This window comes from Myodes glareolus, chromosome 3 (genome assembly GCF_982192425.1).
Source record: "Myodes glareolus chromosome 3, mMyoGla1.1, whole genome shotgun sequence".
Lineage (NCBI taxonomy): Eukaryota > Metazoa > Chordata > Mammalia > Rodentia > Cricetidae > Myodes > Myodes glareolus.
This window is the reverse complement of record NC_142028.1, coordinates 16,816,872-16,839,758: the sequence shown is the minus strand read 5'-3', so window position 1 is coordinate 16,839,758 and position 22,887 is coordinate 16,816,872. Positions and strand designations below refer to the sequence as shown.

At 43.6% G+C, this 22,887-nt stretch overlaps 1 protein-coding gene across 1 annotated transcript in view; it reads right to left on the bottom strand.

Annotated features, from left to right (window-relative positions):
- Grin2b (glutamate ionotropic receptor NMDA type subunit 2B) overlaps positions 1 to 22,887 on the bottom strand; it is a 448,578-nt gene that overhangs the window by 188,139 nt on the left and 237,552 nt on the right. Inside the window, exon 4 of the mRNA XM_085687259.2 lies at positions 7,722 to 8,320. Within this exon, the coding sequence (XP_085543385.1) occupies positions 7,722 to 8,320 (599 nt within the window). The remainder of the gene's footprint in view (positions 1 to 7,721; positions 8,321 to 22,887) is intronic.

The following is a 22,887-nucleotide window of genomic DNA, read 5'->3' as shown; positions in this document are numbered from 1 at the left end:
GCTGAGTGAGATCTGCTTACTCCACCAAGAGCCGCTGTCCTTCTCTTAGTGTTTTCTCCTCTCCCAGGCTGTTCTACCTTTTCCCATAGATGGGGTAGCCTTGTCTCTTCCTCCAGGCACATGGTGTCCTTGCTCCATTGTTCTCAGTGAAGCAGAACCCTTGCCCTACTTACCTGCCTCTTCACCTTGACCCTCTTATATGTCACCTTGACTGGAGAGGAAGGAGGGGAGGGAGTGGGGGGAGGAGGAGAGGGAGCGGGGAGAATGGGAGGGTATGGGGAGGAGGGGGGAAGTGGAAATTTTTATAAACAAATAAATTAATTCAAGAAAAAGAAGGAGGAATGGTAGAATGAAGACAAGAAATGAAAAAAGAGAGAAGAATCAATAAATTATACCTACACTATGGGTAAATTTTAAATTTTACAAATAGACCATAGAATAAAATAATGATCAAGGAAATAGCTGTGTAAAAGCCTCAATATTAAGCCTTAGTGAATGTCTAGGAGGAAGAAAACAGTCACTTGGAGCTGGAGAGATGGCTCAGTGGTTACCAGCTCTTCCTTTCCTTGCAGAGGACTGGAGTTTGGTTTCTCATAGCAATGTCAGGTGGCTCACAACTTCCTGTAACTCAAGCTCCGAGGGATCTGATGCCCTCCCTCTTCTGGCTTCCTCAGGCTCCTGCACTCACACACAGACCTACATATAGACACCCATGCAACTACATAATTACATTTTTCAAAACTCACCTGGCTGGAATAATCTGTTCTATCTCTAATATGGAGGAAACAATAATGTATCCAACTGTCTTCACGTGGGTTTTGTTATGCCTGCACTATAAGCGCTGAGTATATCCTTTAGGGTAGTGAAGAGATCCTTCAGTCATGTTCTCCAGTTTATGAGTCCTCTTAAACCACTGAGTGGATCGAGTCTCCCTCCCAGTATACACAGGTGGCTCTGGTTTTTTTTCAAAACATTTTATATGAGAATGCTTTCTGTAGATTTCTTGGTGCCTTTGTTTGGCAAGGTTAAGGACCACTACAGCAGCTCCTTCAGCTATAACTACACATTCACATAACCTTTCACATGGTTAACGTGGGGAATGGATGAAGCTGTGTAAACTGAGTACATATATTTTCCTTTCTGTGAATCAGCCTATGCTCGGTGCTCGGTGAACATTTAATACCAACTAAAATGGAAATGGCCAATCAGTTCCTGTTCCTACTGTGTAAATCCAATGGCTTCAATTCTTTATTTCTTAACCTCCCTGCAATTTCCAGGCCAAGACAGTCAAGTGGGTATCCCATGAGAACAGCTAAGTACCGCTAGCTAGCTGATTCCAAAAGCTGAGCATCTGCCTCAAGGTTGCAGGAAGATTATATTCACCACAGCTCAGTTGATAAGGACCTAACGGGGCACCTCTCTTCATATCTCTGCCTCAAAGTCACCCTACTCCCCATTCCCCAATGGCCAGGCCAGGAAGAGTCCAGTCCATTTGTTATGGCATCATTCACTGGGAAGGAACAATGCTGGGAGGGTGCAAAGCCAGTGCTGAATAAGAACGCTGAAGACACGGGGGAAAAATCGTTTGGCGAGATTCATAAGAAGATGGCTATATTAAGATCCATCTATCTCAAATGGCATCTGCTCTTTCGCCAAGTTCCATACGCCGCTGAGCAGAGAGCAGAGGCACTGGGTTCTTGGGATTTAAAAAGAACCCAGAAGTACATGGCAGGTGTACCATCATCACCTGAGTGACAGAAATGGACCATCAGTGTATTAGTCAGTACACTGAGAAGGAAAACGGCCATGAACTCCCCGAGGAAGGGTAAAGGAAGAAATACGGACCCATGACTACTAGTAGCTTGCAGTTCTTCTCTAGCTCAGGAACATTGAGACAGGATTTAAACAATGGTGCTAGTCACTTTCTTCCAAATGTTTCAGAAGGCCTGGTATGGAAAGATTTTGTAGACTTTTCTCAGTTGCAGGCCCATCGCTAGCCACAAGAAATTCTCCAGCTCTTCCAATCAAATGAATTTCCCAGTTGGAATAAATCCCTCTCAGCATGCCCTTCATTATGGCAGGGCATTGTACTGTATTTACTAATAAGGCATAAATGGATATGACAGAGTTCCAAGGAAAATTAGTTCTTATTAATGTACAAATTAGAGTTGCTAGATTAGCAAGTAAAAAGCCAGGAGGCCTGTTAAACTTGAATTTCATATAAATAACAACTATTCTTTCAGTGGAGGTACATCCTGTGCGGTATTTGAGATGGACTCACACCAAGATCGTATGTTCCTTGTTTATTCAGGGTTCACTGAGATGCTTCGCTTGTTTGTTTCACTGAAGATTTTTGAGATGGGGTCTCACTGGATAGCTGGTTGGGACTCATCCAGTCCTGTTTCACCCTCCTGGGTTCTGGAATTAAAGACATGAACCACCATGCTTGGTTTATGTGTGTAGACAGGTAGGGGGATGGAGGAAGGAGGGAGGGAGGGAGGGAAAAAGGGAGGGAGGGAAAGAAAGAGGGAGAGAGTGAAGAGGGAGGGAGGGAGGGAAGAAGGGAGAGAGGGAAGAGGGGGAATATTGAAACTCTCCAACCAATCCAAACCTTCTCCAGAAATAATCACCAGCTCTCCAGCTAGACAAGCTTCACACAGTTCCGGTGCTATTGTAAAAGTTTAAACTAATACTTTTTTAAATACCATTTTTATTGTGACCTGAAATGATGTAAGTAAGGGTCCTCTTGAGGATCATCTTTTTAAACTCTCCTTGGATTTTTAAATACATGAATCGTAAGTATGTATCTGTCTTTGAGATTCAAGACCATCAGATGCTCCTCCCCCCACCACACCCTCTACAGTGTGTGGTATGTGTGTGTACATGTTCATGCATGTGTGCTGTGTGTACAAGTATATATGCACATACTTATAGGCATGTGTAGAGCCCACCTGTCAACATCTGTTGTCTCCCTTGATTTCTTGCTAACTTAGTTTTGGAGACAGGGTCTTCCCCTGGATTTGGGGTTCAGTGATTTGGCATGACTAGGTGGCCCACAAGGCACAGGAGTCTCCTGGCTCTGCCTTCCCAGTATTAGGATTACAGGTACACATCACCATGTCTGGCCTTCCTCATGGATGTTAGGGATCCAAATTTACACTTTACTGAGTAAGCTGTCTCTCTTGTCCCTCACATAGTTTCTTATTCTGGCTCCTGAACTCAGGATGGAGAAATTTGTCACACCTAGCAAGAAAGCCACGGTCTGGTGGGATATAAGCGAGAACTCCGGCTCCTCTTATGTTTCTTGGAGGACAGAGCCTAGAGTGAGGAGAGAATCCCCTTTCTTGGTCTCCATTCCTAACACTCTCTGGCGTCTGGGATGAACCTACCTTCCACAATCCTTCAAGGAAGCAAACCTTCCTGGGTTGCCATTGAGAAAGGAGCTGCCTCGAAAGGGTCCTTCTTCCTCCTCATCCACCAGCCAACCATTTGCAGCCATTTCATTTGCTCGATTTCCTGCTGGGGCTCAAAAATGTGGCTGCTCCATTTGTTATTTAAAAGAGTGACCCTAATGAGATCAGAGCTCTGAAGAGGGGCAAACCTTATTTCAGCAAGTGAGAAGGGCTAAGACAAATGGTGCCTAACTGAATCCCAGGGAGGTCCCCAGACAACCATGCCTGGTGGCAGTACCTTAGACCTGGGGATAACTCTTTAAGTCTCAGCTAGTTAACCCACGCCTTTCTGAACTCACAAACTAATAGACTAAAATCCCTAGCAGAGGCTGCGAACTGGAGCCAAGAGCCCCCAAAAGCTGTACTTGAAAAGAAAGGGGAAGGGAAGACGTGGAGAGGAGTGAAGGACACCGTGATGTGAGTGAGGAGAATCTGGGAACAGCTCTCTAGCTGGCAGGGAGACACTTAGGGGAAGGGTCTGAGGCAGGAGAATAGAACCACCAAGTAGAGAAGTGGGAGGGCAGGCTGATGTCACTGCCTGAGCAACACAGTAGAGAAATCAGGCAACAGTGGACCCCCCTCTGCTGGGTTCCTCCTGCTCTTTCTCCTTCTCCCTGGAGCAGGCAGCTTTGGGACCAGTTTGCATGTGTAGTCCCAGCCTCGTTGCTTCTGGTTGGCTACACTTGAGACAATGGGAAGGCACATTCGAGGCTCATTAGTATGTTCCTTTTTACAAGGGGTGGTATTTTTGAGACAAGACTGTAGTCTAAGCTAGTCTGGAACCCATTATATAGCCAGAGTTGGCCTTGAACTGGCACCCTGCTCTGAGCTAAAAGTATCCTCCAGAGTGATACTGGCTCATCATCTTGACTTACCTGTACAGGAAGAGTTCAAATGAGAGCTGCGGGTGGTAACCATCCTGATGGATAACATGAGGCCTCTCAGTCCCAAGAAATAGTGAACAAAGGTTAAACCAATGGTGGTCTCAGGGTGTGGATAGAGCCCAGTCCCAGAGGTGGCATTTACACTCGAGTGTAAGATGAACTAAGCCAGAAGTAATATATCTGAAGGTTGTTGTTTACCCTGGGGGAAGGTTGAAGACAAAGGTGGACAGGCTTGCGCTGTTTTGACAGGCTTAACACTACGTTCCCTTGATTTGTATTTGGCAGATGTTTTAGTCTCAGTAGTCCGTGGCCTTTAGCTTTGCTTTTAATCAGCAAATACTTGGGAAACTAACATGAGTCAGATTTGAACATTAAAAATAACAGAAGAATGTATGGGTCTGCAGAACCAACTCAACAGGAAGGTTTCCCACCTTGGAAAGAGCAGCCAGGCAGGACACCCCTCTGCACAGAGGACGCGCATTGAGTCTGGAGGACCTCACTCTCATCCCTCCCTATGTCACACGCTGTGTTGGAATAAGGACAGAGAAAAGGAAAGGACAAAAAGGAGCTGCTTGCTCTCACAGACCCTCCATGCCCAAAGTACCTTCATCAGGAAAGCATTAGATTTAGTGAAGGCGTATAATGAAAACGGCAGTCCATGGCTTAGGAGGAAGTCAAGATGAATGGAGGCCTAAGAATGGCCAGAATTGGGCAAGCAGAGGACCATCTGTGTGTATTTACTGGTGCAGAGGGGCCTGCTAGGGAGTGTTCAAAACAGAGTGAGATAAAAAAAAAAAAAAAAAACAAAACAAAAAAACAAAAAAAAAACGGAGTGAGGAAGGCTAGAGATGCAATTCAGTCAGCAGAGGGTTTGTTGAGCATGTGTGAAGCTCTGGACTTGATCCTCAGCACCACACACACTTAAACTACATGTGTGTGTGTGTGGGGGGGGGGGGTTATAGCTGTGGTCCCATGCAGGGTGGTCAGGAATTTAAGGTCATCATCCCTGGTCTACATTACAAATTCCAGCCTGGGGTACATGATGAGACCCAGTAACAGAGAGGGGAGTAGGCAGTGAGAAAGACTGAGACAGCTAAGGGTTTTCAAAGCCAACAACTGAAGTGTGTTCGGCACTCTAGGAAGGTCATGCCAACGGGAGAGCCGGTTTTGCAGAGACAGGCAGGGCCCATGCTGTGTGACGCTTTATAAACCACATTAAGGAGATGGTTCCTTACTAGAACCTGCAGTAAAAAGCCATTGGTAAGCCTTAAGCAGGCAGGTGATGAAATCGCATTCCACTGTAGATCACTCTGGTTGCAACAGAGACCGAAAGAAGCAGAACCGGTGCAGGGGAGGCTGCAGCAGCCCAGATGGGGCTGGAGTGTGGCAGGAAAGATGAAGACACGGCAATGGCATTGCAGAGACACCGGGAGACTTCAGTCCACGGAGAACAGCACCCTGACCCTGAGCTATCAGGGACACACAGGATTAAGGAGATCTTGGGAATTTAATTTCATTAATCTCCTAATAGGATGCACCTCAGGTAGTGTAAATTGGGTTAGAAGATGGAAAAGCAGTGGCAAAAGTGAGGAACAATTCAACTTTCCAGATGTGAGCTCCCAGTGCCCATGGTATCAGAAGAAATGACTTCTCCAGTTTAAAATACTAACTGAGATTCAGGCCTGGTGGTACAGGCCTGCAATCCTAGCTACTTAGGAGACTGGGATAGAACAGCTCCAAGGGCTGCTTGGGTTACAGAGAGAATCAAAGCCAGTCTAGGCAACTGAGTCAGATCACAACTCAGAAGAAACAAGGTATGTGAGCTGAGGCCATCGCTCAGTGGCATAGCCCTTGACTCTCTCACGGGGCCCTAGGTTCAATTCCTAGTACCTCAGGAAAAAAGTTGTGTCAAATGTGAACCTGGGGTGAGGGTGTGACCAGAAATGTAAACTCAGGGAATATGCAAGTATTGAGTACAAGGCCAATAGTACAGAAATGAGCAGCTCTAAGTAAAACAAAGTCCCCTAGAATGAAAGGAGACTGTACCAAGGAGCCTGGGATGGGGAAACCTGAGAGAAACAGGGGTCAACCAGGACCCTCTGTACCACAGAGAGATGGTGGAGGAGTGGCGCTCACAAAAGGAGGGGATTAGGGTTGAGAGGCCTCAGTCATGGCCACATTGAGGCTGCTTTTCATTTTAACTCTAAATGAAAGACTTTGTTTACAGACTGTAGACCTACTTCCCTCCCGCGGTTAAGTGCGGGTAGCTCACACAAACCCTCACCAAAGGTGGTTTAAATTTCTCAGGGTGCATTCTAGTATTTGATTTCAGGAGTTGGACAGCAGGTGCCTGAGGATTCCATGTTTCTAGAACGTGCTGTATGTGCTATTTAAATAGCTCAAAATCAATCTTCAAATGGATTGTTCAGAACCTACCGCTGGCCAAAAAAGTCAAGTATTGAACAGCAGCCATAGCTATGTTTGTATAAAATTATGTACTTACACCCATACAGATACAGATTCTAGCAAGATGTCCAGGGTGGTTCCTGATTAACTTAGCAATGGTTAGTTGGAGTGAAGGTCATTTTAATTTTCTTCTTTGTAGTCTGTCTTCTTTAAATCTTTATAGTCTACATACATAGCCATTTTACCAAATTAGAAAATCACATAAGATCCACTTCATGAAGTCAATCAGTACTTCCTGGAGGGAGGAGGTCACGGAGAGCATATTTTTGAAGGACATACTTGAGACCTGTTTCTCTCTGGTTTTTTTTTTTTTTTGTCTTTTTTTTTAAGATGAGGGAAACTGCCTCACCCCACAGCGTGTTTCCACCACAGTGTCCTCCTGCACTGTGGGCCAGAAGCTGTGAAGTCAGCAATCATGGACCTATGCCTCTGAAACCGTGGGGGAAAAAAATGTCTCCTTCTAAGTTGTTTCTTCTAAGTATTTTGTAAGAACAAAACAAAGTGGCTAAAACAGAGGCCTTTTTTACAATCTTGCAACAAACTAGACTAAAAGGTGCCTCTCATGGCATGCTGGTTCATGAAGACAGAGAGGGGAGGAGGAAAGGTGAGGAGACCATGTCTATTGTGAGTTCAAGGCCAGCCTGGTCTACAGAGATCATTCCAGGACAGTTAGTACTGTTAAACAGAGAAAACCTGTCTCAAAAAAACAAACACACACACACAAACAAAAAGAATATGAACCAGCAAGGTTTAACTGAAGTGATCCCCTGACCGTGACCAGGTGCCATTTCAAGACTAGCCTTCAGCTTGGCTGCCATCCTGAACGGCCTTTCCCTGGTCCTGCCCCTCCAAGCCTCCTGCCTGTGAAGCTCTCTCCTGGTCTCCACCCTGTGTTCGCGCAGCCACGCTCCACACTTACCTATTCAGCATGTTAGACTGGTAGATTCTCTTCTCGTGGGTGTTGTAACAACTACTCTTGGGCTCAGGGATGAAACTGTGCTCGGACAGCATGTCGGAAGCGGCGGTGGTGATGATGGCAATCCCATCTCTCACCCTAGCAGGAAGGCCATAGTCCCATTCATCATAGGACACCGAGATAAGCCCAGTGGGGAACTCGGCGGGCACAGTGTCTGTATCCCCAGCTACCAGACTAGGCACAATCCATGTGTAACCATAGCCAGTCAGCCCAACCGAGTTAGCTACTTCAAATATGTAGGTGGCTTCTTCCTTTGTGCAGTACAGGAGGATGATGGGGCTTTGCAACTTCTTCAGCTGGTTCTGGATCTTCGAGTCACCGTCATCCAGAGACATGTCTAACAGGAGGACTTCCTCCAGCTCCCAACCCACAAAGCTGTTCTCAATGGTGCTGCGGATCTTGTTCACAAAGTCCTGGTAGCCGGGGAAGTAGGTGGTGACGATGGAAAAGATGTACCAGTCGTATTCTTCCATGATGTTGAGCATGACGGAAGCTTGCTGTTCAATGGATGGGCCAAACTGGAAGAACATGGAGGACTCATCCTAGAGCAAAGTCGAGGGAAAAAAAAGAGAGAAATAGAAAAATCAAACAAAGCTAGCCAGGGGGATTCTGAATTGAGTGCAGACAAAAGTTCATGGTCATCACGTTTTTCATAAAATTTTTCATTTTCAAATTTTTCAGTAAAAAAAAATAATAAGAGTGAACATTTTTCAATTTCAAACATTTATAATAAATTTATCCCTAAGAGTATTTCCTGGCATTTAGAGAAGGAAACAGCATCAGTCTATGAATCTTTTTGTCTGAACTCCTCAGGGTCTTAGCTTAAGATAGCTCCTCAGAAGGAAATACATTGATATTTACACAGTAGAACATCAAATACTCAGGAAACGAAAAGAAGAGTCCAACGCCTCATGCCAACCAGGTGAGTTGCCCACATGTACACAGACACAGACAGACAGACAGACAGACAGACAGACAGACACACACACACACACACACACACACATACATGCACATACACACTCGCCATTTCTCAAGGATGCTAAATTTCTAGGTTTGCAGACTTGTATTATTCAGCATCAGGATTGATAAACGAAAGTACCATGGATCTGCCTTAGACTTGTCTACATGGCCCGTGTACACTCACAATACACCTGCTACTTGGCTATGGAAACTGAAGAGGACATAAAGCTGCTAGTATAGCAAACCCCACAGTACAGGAGCTTGAAGCCAGGGTCTCATATGCTCTGCTTTGCCACTGAGTCCCCTCTCCTTTCCACTGAAAAAGGTCTGATATGGGTCTCACTCAGTTTCCCAGGCTGGACCTAGACTCACTCTACAGTCTCAGCAGGCTTTGAGCTTGGAATCTTGCTGCTTTGGGCTTCTGAATAACTGAACTGACAGGTTTGTCTCACCAGGCCAGGCTTACTAGCACTCTCTATTAACTTAGCCTATTTTCTGACTGTTGCTCAGATAACAAGATATGCAACTTAGAGCAAGGCTCAAGCAGTGCCTCTCAACCATACAATAAAATACTGGTAGCTAGGCTCTTCACATAGCCGTGCTTGATTTTAAAGCAACCTACAGAAGAGGGCTTGTTTTATAACCCATCTAATGCCACAGGTCTTAGACTGATCTGTAGTACCACACAGACGCACACATGTACAAACATGCACACACATGCGTGCATGTGCGCGCACACACACTTACAGAACCAATTCTGAGCATATCGTTTTCATCCCTTTCCTTTTGAGGGAGAAGCCATTTTAAACTCCTCCAATTTAAGCTACATTTCACCTGCTCTTTTGTCTTGTCAAAGCCTGTAGTTTAGCTCCACCTTCTAACTATAAGTGTCTGAAACCACAAAATGGATACCCTCTCAGTCCATTCTCCTAATTTTTTCCTTGTTAATGGAGTCACTTTTCTTAGTCTGTGCTGTGGGAGAATTGTCTGTATTCTGTCAATTATACTTTAAGTAAATGCTGATTGGCCGATAGCCAGGCCGGAAGTATAGGCAGGAAAACCAGACAGGATGTAGAGGAGGATCAGAGAGAACAAGAGCATTCTGGGAAGGACGAAGCCCATTCCTCCCAGTTTTGCCCAGACCACCAAAGAAGCAGGATGTGACTTGCTCCACTGGAAAAGGTACTGAGCCATGTGGCTAACATACATAAGAATAATGTGTTAATATAAGCTACAAGAGCTAATAAGAAGCCTGAACTAATGGGTCAATCAGTTTATAACTTATGGAGACCTCGGTGTGATTTTCTTTGGGACTTGCGTGGGATCTGGGCAGGACAGAAACCCCAACAAGCCCGGCCTTTATGTTACACTGTGCTCCCACCTTCCATCTGAGGGCCCCTGTCCATTTTGAAATAGTCTAGGCTAACACAAACATCTCTTTCTTCAAAGGACATTTTCTCCACACCCCCAACAACCTGAGCTTTAAAGTACAGTTTCAAGAGACCAAGAAATTGGGCCTTTAAGCAAAATTATATAGCAATTTCTTAGTTCAGAAGTAAATAGTTGAGAAACAGTCAAACATTTCTTGAGTGCCAACTGTTGAAAAAATACAGGCTGGAAAATATTCTACTTGTATCTAAGACCCTAGTTGGACAGTGAGAGCTGCCAGCTCCTCAGCTTTGCCAGAGTAATGTGTGCTTCTCATGCTTGAACTGGTGACATTGAGCCTAGCATATCCAGAGTGGAGGAGATGTTTTTCCAGCAGCAGCAAGCCTTCCTGCCAATGGTGCAATGCTGCATACCCTGACTGTGTCTGTCTCCTCTGGGCTTAAACATGAAGCCAGAGATGGGCTCCAGAAGACTAAAAGAGCCAGAGAAGCAGGGAAGATGAAGCAATGAGAATAGATGGCTAGAGAAAAGAGAATGAACTCCCGCTAGAATAATTAACACAGCATTTGTGCCTATTTCAAACTCTGACTAGCCCCTGCTCTTGGATGTCCCTATAACACAAAGACTGTTCTTCAGGGTAAAATGACCTGTTCTCTGGTTGTAAGCTACAGTTGCGATGTGGAGTAGGTACTGTCTCTCTCTGTTAGTAAATCCTAACCTCCAAGATGAGAGTAGAAGGATGTGTTGTCCTTTGAATGACGATATGTCTTCAGGCAGAGATCTCAGAGATGGGTTTCATGTCTTCATAAGGGATACTCTGGAGAGCAGCCTTAACTGTTCCACCGTGAATGGACATAGAGAGAAGCTGCCTCGACAAAGCCAAGAGGGAGTCCTTACCAGACACCAAATCTACTAGCACCATGAAATTGGGCTTCTCAGTCTTCAGAGTTACGAAAAGCAAACTCCTGTTGTTGATAAGCTGTCTCCTTTATGACATTTTTATAGCAGCTTAAAATGACTAAGACAAGTGGGTATTCGAGACAATGAAGCTTAATTATTCCAACACTTGTCAGGGACCTGCAGAGAACCACAAGGGAGAAAAAGACAGAAAAGAAAGCCCATTGAAAGAACAGCTCATCTCGAATAGACGCTGCTTTGAGGAGACATCTCCTTGATTTTCTTGTAAACATGGTCTTGGAGATTCTCAAGTGGGAAATCTTATCCTGTGAGTTTTCCACAGGACCAATGGTTACACCAAGTAAAAATGCTTCCAATATACTTTAAGGAGAAGGAGATTCCAAGTGCAAATAAAATAAAACAACCTTCTCTGTAATGGGTGAAGAGAATTTAATTGCAAGGAGGCCCTTGAATGAACACAATGCCACATATGGTAAAGCCATAATTGGCTCATATGCACAGTTTGTGGAAAACTCATGGTTTTCTATCTCAGATGGTCAAGGTTAATGATATTGAACTTAGAGAATGAAAAATCTGTTAAACAACAACTTTTGGTCTTTGTCTTAATGTCTCATAACTAAACTCATAAAGATACTACCAGCTACTACGCAAAGAAAACTAATCTACAATGAAAGTGACAGAAGAGAGATTAGCATGGTTGTGTCACACCCCCGCTACACTCTGAGCACACCTTCTAATCCCATCATCATATATAACCCTTTTCTGTACAACCCCCATCATGCATGCCTTACCCATTCTGTATTGCCAGTCCTTCGCATTCAATAAGAATGTCTACTACAACCATTTCCCTGCCACCAAATCAAATTTGGTGAAGCCAAATACAAATCAAGAGGCAGAGGTATGGCTTGGGAAAAGGTCTTCCTGTATAGTGAGGAGTATAGTGTTGTTTATTTAATTGACACAGAGGTCAGTAATAGAATAGAATAGAATAGAATAGAATAGAATAGAATAGAATAGAATAGAATAGCTCTTTCTTCTAACAAAGCTTTGATATTTCTCTAATGGTGACAGGATTTACTAGTTATGGCCTCTGTCACAAATCAAAGCACAATCTTCATCCGTGCTCCAAGTGGAGAGTACCGGTGGTCACACAACCATCTTTGCAAGCATCCAGCGTATACTGTGATCACCCACTAGTGACCAAGGATGAAAGACAGAGACATAATTTTATGTGCAACTCACTGTTTCCCCATGAGCATTCTCATCTCCTAATGATATTACAAAATTTTGAGACTCCGGGGTCCTTGGAACAGCTATCTCCCCCCACCTGCAGTGAAAATTCCCAGCCAAATCTATTACATGAATGCTCTTCAGCTTGCCTTAAGAGCATCTTTAAAGTCTTCCTGCATAAAAGGCTGCCTTCACTGAGATGGGCAATTAACACAGGGGAGGTAGGATTGTACATTAGACCCCATCAGTCTACAACCTTTACGCTGTACTTCCATTACATTGATGTTTGCAGTGTTTATTTGCTAATAAGAGGAAATAAAAAGAAGTACTTTTCCATCCCATTATCTGCCTCTGAAAACAACTGCCTAAAGAATTAGCAGCATGAGAAGTTTTTCATCATCCAGATCCCCTACTGATCCACTTCTGAAATAAAGAACTAAGTATCCCAATGGCCTGTGCCTCTGGCAACAGACTTCATCTCAGTACCCTGCCCCACACACAGCACTGTCTGTCAGATGAAACGAGCCATTTGTCCACAATCACAACCTCCTCCTGAAATACAGAGCCTTGCATGATTGGCTGGCATGGTGTATAAAATCCTGGCCCCTTTGCTCTATGTCCAAAGAGCTCTGTCACACTTCTGAATTCCCCACAAATTCAGTAAGAGTGCCCATTACAACTGCATCACCCGTACTTCTCCTTCTGCGCGGTCCAGTTTTATCTTCCTTCCCCTTTCTTGTGTTGATGTCAAGATCCTTCCTTAATCAACCTACATCTTGCCTTCACCTTCAGTCTGTTTTCCATGGAACCTGACTCCACTTACCTCCCCCTTATAATCATGAAAAGAGGTGTGTCTTCAAGAACTTAAATAGAAGGGCTGGGAAGATGGCTCAGATGGTAAAGTGCCTGTCTTACAAGTATGGGGGACATGAGTTTAGATCTCCAGAACTTATGCTTCAAAACAAAAAGCTGAACATGGTTGCACCTGATGTCACCCTAGCTCAGTGGTATAGAGATAGGCATGTCCCTGGAGCTCACTGGCCAGCCAATTTTGCCAGTTGATGAGCATCAAGTACAGTGAAAGACTCTTTCTCAAAAGATAAGGTGAACAGTGATAAAGACAACTAATTCAGAGCCCTGAACTTTACATGAACAGATGTACTTACACATGTACCCAAACACACATACACTACACAGAAATAAAAATTAAAAGAAGAAACATTTTAACATAATATTTATGTTCAAATATCATGGTAATTCATACCATAGAAAGATAATTCTCTGTCCATCGACTGGAGATGTTAGAATGAGGGTGAAAAGGTGTTAGTTGAATATCAGAAATGCATTGGCAGAAGGTATATTTCTTAGTGGGATGAGCCTCAGAAGGCAGTGACCTGTCCATCACCATAAAAAACAGGAGCTTCATTCTTATCTGCTGAAGGGTCCTTCCCACTGCTCTCTTTAACTTCATTCTACATTCAAGACTTAGGTCCTGGGTTGTTCTCTGATATATGTGGTCTTTAACCCCCAGGAGGAGGTTTGTCCTCTTCCCAGGTACCTTTCCAGCTGTGCATTTGTGTTTCTATCATAACGCCTATCACGAGATAGCGGGCAAGTTTACCTCCTGTGTGCAGAAAGTTTATGGCACGTGTTTACCTATATACAGCACACATGAATGTATCTTTACATATGTGTGGAGGCCAGAGGTGTCCTCCTGAATCACCTTCCTATGGTAGCTTGAATAAGAATGGCCCCTGTAGGCTACTATCTTTGACTGCTTGGTCACTGGGGAATGGCATTGTTTAAAAGGATTAGAAGGATTAAGAGGTATGGACTTGTTGGAGGAAATGTGTCACTGGGGGTGAAGAGTATGCCACTAGGGGTAGGAAGTTTGTCACTGGGGGTGGGTTTTGAAATTTCAAAAGCCCATCAAGCCCAGAGTTTCTCTCTCTGTCTACAGATCAGGATATAGCTCTGAGCTACTGCTGCAGTACCTGTCCGCATGCTGTCATGCTTCCTGTCATGGTAACAAAGGACTAAACCCCTGAAACTGTACATAAATGCCAACTGGATGCTTTATATAGATGCCTTGGTCATGGTGTCTCTTCACAACAATAGAACATACAAAGAGTAAGATAGAAGTTCCACATTTTTCTTTTTTTTCTGACATAGTGTCTCACTAAGCTCAAAGCTCAGTATTGGCAAGAGAGGTTAAGCTGCTTTAGGAGTCCACCTGTCTTTACTTGCCCCAGAGTCAGGTTTACAGAGACATGTGACCATGTCCAGATTTCTACATGAGTACTGGAACTCAAAGCCAGGTCCCCATGATTGCTCCCAAGTGCCTTAAAGATCAGGCCCTGCCCTGTAGACAGAGGCTGCTCGTTCATTTTCCAACTACCCAGATCCAAAATAATTATACAGAAACTGTATTAATTAAATCACTGCTTGACCTACTAGCTCTTGCTTCTTATTAGCTATCTCTTACATCTTCAATTAACCCATTTCTATTATTTTGTATTTTACCATGAGGCTCATGGTTTATCGGTAAAATTCCACGGGTGTCTGTCTCCTCTGGTGGTGGCTAAATGGAGTCTCACTGACACCACCTTCCTTCTTCTATCTGCTTAGAGTTTCTGCCTTGCTCTATTCTGCGAAGCCACTGGCTGAAACAGATTTATTCATTAACCAATAAAAGCAACACATATACAGAAGGACGTCCCAAATGGGCAGTCCTTGCCTTGTACTAGCAAAACATGACCTCCTTCACCCTGTCACCATAATAGCTGCTAAATGGCCCAGCCACTTCTGCTCCAACCCTCTGTTCTCTGGTCATTCTCAGTTCAAAAAGAAGCAGGACGATTCTTTTAGAAGTAAATCGATCATGCTGCTCTTGGTCCCAGCCCTCCATGTCTTCCATATTCACTAAAAGAAGAGCCAATGCACCTAATTTGGAATCTTCTTACCCACCAGACACCATGTCTTCATATTTCACCTCCCTACTCTTTCTGCCTGGAACACTCCAGCTGATCAGGTATCCATGGGGTCAATACATGTGTCTTTCTGCTAAAACTCCTCTTTCTCTGGGTTAGGAAGAGTGCTCAGTGGACAAACTACTTGCTTGTTCACACATGCATACACCACACACAAACACATAGTAGGTCATTCAATAAATAAGCAAATAAACAAAATCTTGCTTTCTCAGATGCTGTAATTCTAAAATCTATTGTTATCTTACTACCTTGGTTACTTTTTTGTATCTTGACAACTTTTGTATTACTCTTGGAACTTCCTAATATTATAGGGATAATGGTTCTGCTGGGGCATTTGGGGCATTTTACATAAAAATGTATGTATATATGTATATTGATTGTACAGGGTGATGGGTTTAATTATGACATTTGCACTCATGTGTATCATATCTGTCGCTGATATTCACTATTCCTCACCCTTCTAGTCCTCACTCTCCACCTCTCCCTGCTCCTTTCCTTCTCCTAGTGCCCTTTCTTCCTTCAGGTCTCCTCAACTTTTTTCATCTGGATTCCACATGGGAAAGGAAACCTGTCTTTCTGAGTCTAGCTTGTCTTGCTTAACATGATGTTATGCAGGTCCAACTCACTGTCAATGACATCTCATTCTTCCTTACAACACCCAGGCGGCTCCAGCATCTGAGTATTGTGAACAGTGCCACAATAATCATGATGTTCAGCTGTCCATGTCCCGTCCCACCTGAGACCCCTGTGGCTGTTCATCCCCTGGGTGGCAGAGCTGGATCACAGAGCACTTCTAACTGAAGTTTTCTAAGGAGCCTGCAAATGGATTTCCACAGGGACCACACTAACTGACATCCTTACCTACAATCTCTAAGGGCCCCACTAGAGAGGAATCTGTGTCTCTGAAAGTTTAGATCTGCTAGGTTTCCACTGATAAATCTTCACCCCACCAGATTTAGAAAGCAAGCATGAAATGATGGCACGAGAATTCAGGTTACCACCGCAGCTCTGAGAGAATTCCTGGGCGTCCTTTCAGAGTTTTTGGACAATCACAGAAGAGGAGAAGTTACATAAGGGATGGAATCTTTTCTACCACACTAAAAGGGAGGCTTCCTCTATCTGAATTGCGAGAGATCACCTCCTTTGTAGATGGCCAATCCTCAGACCATGCCCAATGTTTCTCTTCAGCTCTCCAAGGCTGGAATTGGCTACCTAAGATCAGTTTGAATGAGGTCTGTTTTGTGTGCCATGGCTTGCAACATGGGAACATCTCTAATCTTCTCCAGCCTCACCATTACTTAAACATGTCATGCACGGTGGTGGCGGCACACACCTTTAATCCCAGCACTCGGGAGGCAGAGGCAGGCAAATCTCTGTGAGTCTGAGACCAGCCTGGTCTACAGAGGTAGTTCCAGAATGGCTAGGGTTGTTACACAAAGAAACCCTGTCTCAAAAGGAAGGAAGGAAGGAAGGAAGGAAGGAAGGAAGGAAGGAAGGAAGGAAGGAAGGAAGGAAGGAAGAAAAAGGAAGAAAGAAAGAAAGAAAAAATGTCACAACCTACTTAAGTACACAATTTAAATTCTGGGCAGAAGATCTGGAGTTTTCTCGCCTGTCAAATGCCAGGCTTGTTTTCTTTAAACCCGGGCATGAAGAACACTGAGCACTCAAAGGTTCACAAACATAAATTCCAGCAGCTTGGTCGGGTCCTTTAAAAGCCACTCTGGGTAACGAATCCCCTCCCCGAGAAGACAGCATTCCAGTTCTTCCAAAGACAAGTTTCCTACCTCCTGGACTTTGGCCCCATTCTCCTCGCTGATGGGCATTCTCTGTTTTGTTACCCTAAACATAAGCCACTAGAACACAACTTAAAGATATTTGCTTTGAGAATGTCTCCCTGGCTCTCCCAACATCCCATGTCTCAGAAAATTGTGTACCAAGAAGAAGCCCATGAGGAAGAAGAGAGGGGAGAATGCAAATTTCGATCCCCACCCTACTAGGATACCCAGCTGATCCCCACCCTACTAGGATACCTGGTGGAGCTCTAGCCCTGATTCCCAGGAAAGAGCTGAGAAACATGGAGAGAATTGCTGCACTGTGTTTGTGCTCAGTGATGTACCAGGACTGTCAAAATCTTAACAAGCCTATTCCATTTCATCTTAAATTAAAATTCCTCTCTATGGCCTCCATTCCACAGATCAAAACAGTTCTCTGATGGGCTGTATTTTTGCTAAAAGGCCTCTTTTCTGTAAAAGAGCAAACTGATGAGTCTCAGCAACAACCAGGTTCTGTGATGGAAGAGATGTATTTTTTAAATTGAGAATTTCATACATGCATATAATGTGTTTTGATCAAATCTACTCCTACTCCCTCCCCTCCAGGTCCTCCCTCATCCTCTCTACTGCTTCCCCCTCCCAACTTTCGTCTAACCCTAGCTGAGTTGCTTTCGGTAATAGATATACTTTCAAATAAACAGAGAATGGGATGGAATATAACAGGAGGAGAAAAATAACCATTTTTAAGCAATGAAGTGGGTAAAAAATAGTGGAAATATTAAGCTAACATTAATTAGATAATAAAGTCATCAGTAATCAGACTCAATTTATTTAGTGAAATCGATATAAAATTAAATGTGTTCCATACTTATATCCATGTAGATATGGTCATAGACAGAATTCAATAAAAGGTACAATAAAAACCAGAACCTAATTACTAAGAGGGAAAAACAAACCACTTCTTTTTAAATATGAAACACTAAAACCCAAACACTTGCGCTATCAAAATCTCTTCATTTAGCTTAAAGCAAAACTGTAGAGTCCACAGAATTCTAATTGCTGCTAAAGAACGGGGTTAAGGACAAGCCAGCAACATCCCTGACGTACAAGCAACATTTTTCAGAGCAAATATGTTGACATTTGTCTCAAATTACCATCCCCAGCTCCTCATGTGTGTTTGGTCGGAACATCACGTTCCTATACGGAGGGGAACAAGGCCTTGACAAAGGCGAAGGTCCTCTACCTTTCTATTTGATTAAGCTAAGAGTGCTGGGGCCTCCTGAAAGGCCAAATACAACAAAAACCCTGCTTCTAGGTACAGGGACTGTATTTGTCCCCATGGGTCTCTTTAAGGATCCCTGGAAAACAAGGCTCCCTTTGTCCTCTGTTGCTCCATATGGAGAGAGCAGAGTTACTAAGCATGGCTGACTTCTGAATGAGGATCAGTCACACTCAGTTGGCACCAATTAACAAACCATTGTCTCCAATGGCTAATCCCAGCAAGAACTTTTTTTGAGAAAGTTTTTTCTCCCCACTAAACATCAGTGATTAATTTCCCCATGTCGCTGGTTTGGAAAAGAAATCACTCATTCATTGCAGACAGTAAAATACAGGTATTCACAGTCAAAATGGCTTAGTATCTATTCACATCCCTAAACCCAAACTGGTCACCTGTCTCTGAGGGGAAGACATTTTGAATTGCTCTAGAAATAAAAATCAAATAGCATACAGGAAGGTGGTTTTGATTTTGTTTTTTTTTTTGTTTGTTTGTTTTTGTTTTTTGCCAGCAACAACTTGGCGGTACCTTCCTGTCCAGCTCACTCAGAGGATAAAAATATTGACCAGTAGGTAGCTGACGGCTAATATTTAAGCCGGGACTGTCCAAGAACCACCCTCCCAACACATAAATCTGGCCATGGGCTTGGCTGGACATTCTCGGTCATCTAGATTAAGCCCGCTTTCCAGTGTACCAACCACGGACTGTACCCAGCCCAAAGGACTAAGCTGTTTCTTCATGTCCTGGCTTTTATTCCAGTCTCTGTCAGATGAAGAGCTCTCTTCAGAACCTCCATCTACTTTGCATGGTTGCTGACAAACTGCCTAAACCCAGTTCCCTACAGATACAAGTTCCTCTTACCTCTTCCAGCTCTGACTCCCGTTCTGCAGTGAGGTTACTACCAAGTTACTAATGCCAGTGTCTTTGCATTGATTTGTGACTTCTGAAGACCCTGGCGTGCATGCGCACGGCAGTCTGAGTAATATCGCGAGGGTTACCTGATCTTGCCCAAGGTGCTGAGAGTCAGTGACTTCTGTCCTGTGGTAGAGAATCTTGTGTCAGGGTTAGGTGTGAGAAAGCGCTCTGACGCTCCCTAAATCCACTGTTGAGACCTACAGATATAGTGATCTGTAATGGCATAACAATGACATCTCGTGTTTAGCATCATGTGTTGGGTTAGCTGCATATAAGTTTCTCTGAATTTTGTTGATCTATTGTTACTGCTGTTTGCTTTAAGTAGAAAACCTCTCTCCTTTCCCAGAATTATCCAGTTTTTTTTTTTTGATGGCTCATTCTTAGCATGAGTTAACACTGAACACTAAATCCTTAAGAATCAGAAATTCTCGGACCAGTAAGATAGATCAGTAGGTAAAGACACTTGCCACTAAGCTTAATAATGTTTGATTCCCTGGAACCCCACAGGGGAGAGAGAAAGAATTATCTTTCCTAATTTGTTCTCTGACCTTCCCATGTATGTCACGGAACATATCACACATATACACATCCAAAATAAATAAAAATAGATAAATAAATAAATAAATTATATATTAAAGAAGAAAACTAGCTTAGTATCCCACAAGGCTTGACAGTACACACCTGTAAATCCCAGTACTTGGAAGGCTAAGGCAATAAGATCCTGAGTTTGAGACCAAGCTAAGGCAGTGAGATCATGAGTTTGAGGCCAGACTGGCCTCAATACATACACACACACACACATACATATATGTATATAAATGGCAACAAATACAGAAGGTTTCAGAATTCCTAACTTTATATATTTTGTTGTCTATCCCTCTAACTCTGACAGGAAAAGCCACCTAGAGAATACAAGCAGGGAACATGTGTCAGGCAGATGCCAGCTCTCAGCCTACCACAGGGGAAACCATACTACAACTACTTGCCAGTTCTGTCTGCAGTTCTAGAATAGAGCCTTCCCATCTATCCATACACAGGAGTACTTAATTGGGGATGGTGCAGAACTAGCTTAAACAGAGTCACTTCTTATGACTTAGTCTGTCCTCTCTGGTCTACCAGTATTGACCTCGTCAACCTCCCAGGTTTCACCTTTGCTACTGAGACCTCACTGCAACCCAGGTCCCAGACTTCTTCATTTGCCTCCTTTTAAAAATCCTCAGATTAGGACGTCACTGGGAAACCCCCACAGTTCCAAAGCTAGCCCAGTGCTCAGTGTCCCTTTTGGGACCTAGAGGAGCAGAAATACCTTCCTCATTCCGCTGGGAAATTGAGAGGGGATAGCGACAACACTGGCAACTCTCAAGGAGATAACAAAGCTGTTCTAAGTTTTCCTAGAACTAAGAATTTGACTGGTAAAATAATATTTACATATTTTTATTTCAAAAAAGGAAAATATTAATTTACTTTTACTTTATCATCCGTGTGTATTTGGCCTGTGTTTGTATATGCACCACACACATGCAATGCAGAGAGAGGCCAGAAGAGGGCACCAGATCCCCTGGAAATAGAGTTACACAGGTTATGAGGTTTAACGTGGAGCTGGGAAACAAACCTTGACCTCTACAACAGCGTTAAGTATTCTTAATGACTAAGCTGGCTCTCTAGGCTCTTTGAAATTTGTTTTTAAGCTAACCCCAGTGGTCTCCAGCATTTCCACAGTTCACAACAATTCACTTAAAACTCTACAAAAGATACTTCAGATATTCTACAAAGTCACAACATACCTAACATACATAACATACAAGTACCATTCATAGCATACATAACAATTCACTGAATACTCTACAAAGAATACAAAGAAGTCTTCAAAAAATGGCAGGTGGGACATAGCTCAGTTGGTAACACTTAGTTTGAAAGTTGGGGATCTGAGTTTGATCTCAAAAGGCCACATAGAAAAACTCTGGTTGTGGTGGCCCATACTCACTGCCTTAGTCTGGTCTCAAAGTCAGGATCTCCCTTGCAATCCCAGGACTAGAGAAAAGGTTCAGAAGCCATTCAGTCCAACCTACTATGTAAACTCCATGCCAAAGAGTAAGCTTCTTTCACAAATAAGAAGGTGGACAGTACCCAAGGAATGACACTTGGACACTTCATCCTCCACTTGCATAATACACACACACACACACACACACACACACACACACACGTGTGCGCACATTTCCCAGACCCTAACACTCTTCCATTTCAACTTGGGCCCAGCAGAATGGCTCCTATAAAAGAAGGCAATGAACAACTTAAGGACCATTTTGCCATTCTCAAGATGGTGTCCTGAGAATACGCCTTCATCAATCACAACCCCTTCCTTGGAGTGTGCTTCAAGAAATCTGTCGTTAAAAATATACAAAAATCTCATTGAGGAAAATGGCGACTCCAGATGCATGTAACAATAACAGACTCAATAAAGTTGCCTAGGCCAAAGGAATAAGAGATGCCCTACATCTACATCATATCCCCGTGCAAGCATTTGTTCAGAAAACACAATGAAGCTCTCCAAAGATTCATCAAACAGGCTCTTTACTTTCCGCACTATGTTAGAAGTCTACAGATCTAACTGCTAAATGGAGTGGGTGATGAATATGGAAGAGGATGAGGAGAAAGGGGGGAAGAAGAAAAGGAAAGAGGAAGAACAAATAGAAGAGAAAGAAAGAATGGGTGAATGAAAGGAGAGAAAAAAAGCAGCAATTGCTAGTTCAAACAGGAAAACTTGGAATTTGTTTCTTTGTCCACTCCTTTCAAGCTTCCTGGAGTAGAGTTGTCTTTATAATTAGATACTGACTAGAGTTCACTAATTGCTAATCTTATCCTCACAGTTGGGTCTCTGTCCATAGATGAATCAGCAGACAAACTTGAGGCTCACATGACGTTTCCCCTGGAGGTCTGGCACTCCGACAATTCACCTGAAGTCATCAGTCTTCCATCAACAGGCGTGGACACTGGTCTTTGCTGATAAACCAAATGGAGGCATCCTAATGACTCAGCCATGGCGTTTTCCTGTACCTTTGGTACTGCTTCATCTCATGTGTTCATCTTTAGCCCAGCTGAGACTGCCAAATCACAAAGGATAAGTGTGCAGAATGGCCAAAGAAGTCCACATCCAGCATGGAGTAGGACCTCCTCTAAGCAGACAAGGAAGATGCATGAGGTGCAACTGGACTGTGTCCTAAACCTTGAAAGAAAATGTCACCATTCCCTCCGACTGTAGGGGCCAGTGAGCCCCGCAGAAATATGCCCTGTCTCTATCCCAGTTCTACCATGTTGAAGATTAAACCCTCTCATTGGCATATTCTCTTTGGTAAAGGCACAGAAGAGCAATAAGAAATGTCATGCAACCATCAGATTGGTGTCCAGAGGGGTCATAGTATGTTATACACAAAGATTACTATTAAGCCGCTCGGCCTATTTCTTCCTAGACATCTTTTCTTTTCTTTTTTCTTTTTTTTTTTCATTTCTTGGGGCTCTGTTGTTGTTTTCTGAGCTTTTAGATAAAATGTTCTTTGTAGCCTAGGCTGCTCTTGAACTCCCTATGTAGCTAAGGATACTCTTGAACTTTTGATCCTCCTACCTCCTCCTCCTGAGTGCTGGGATTGCAAGCATGT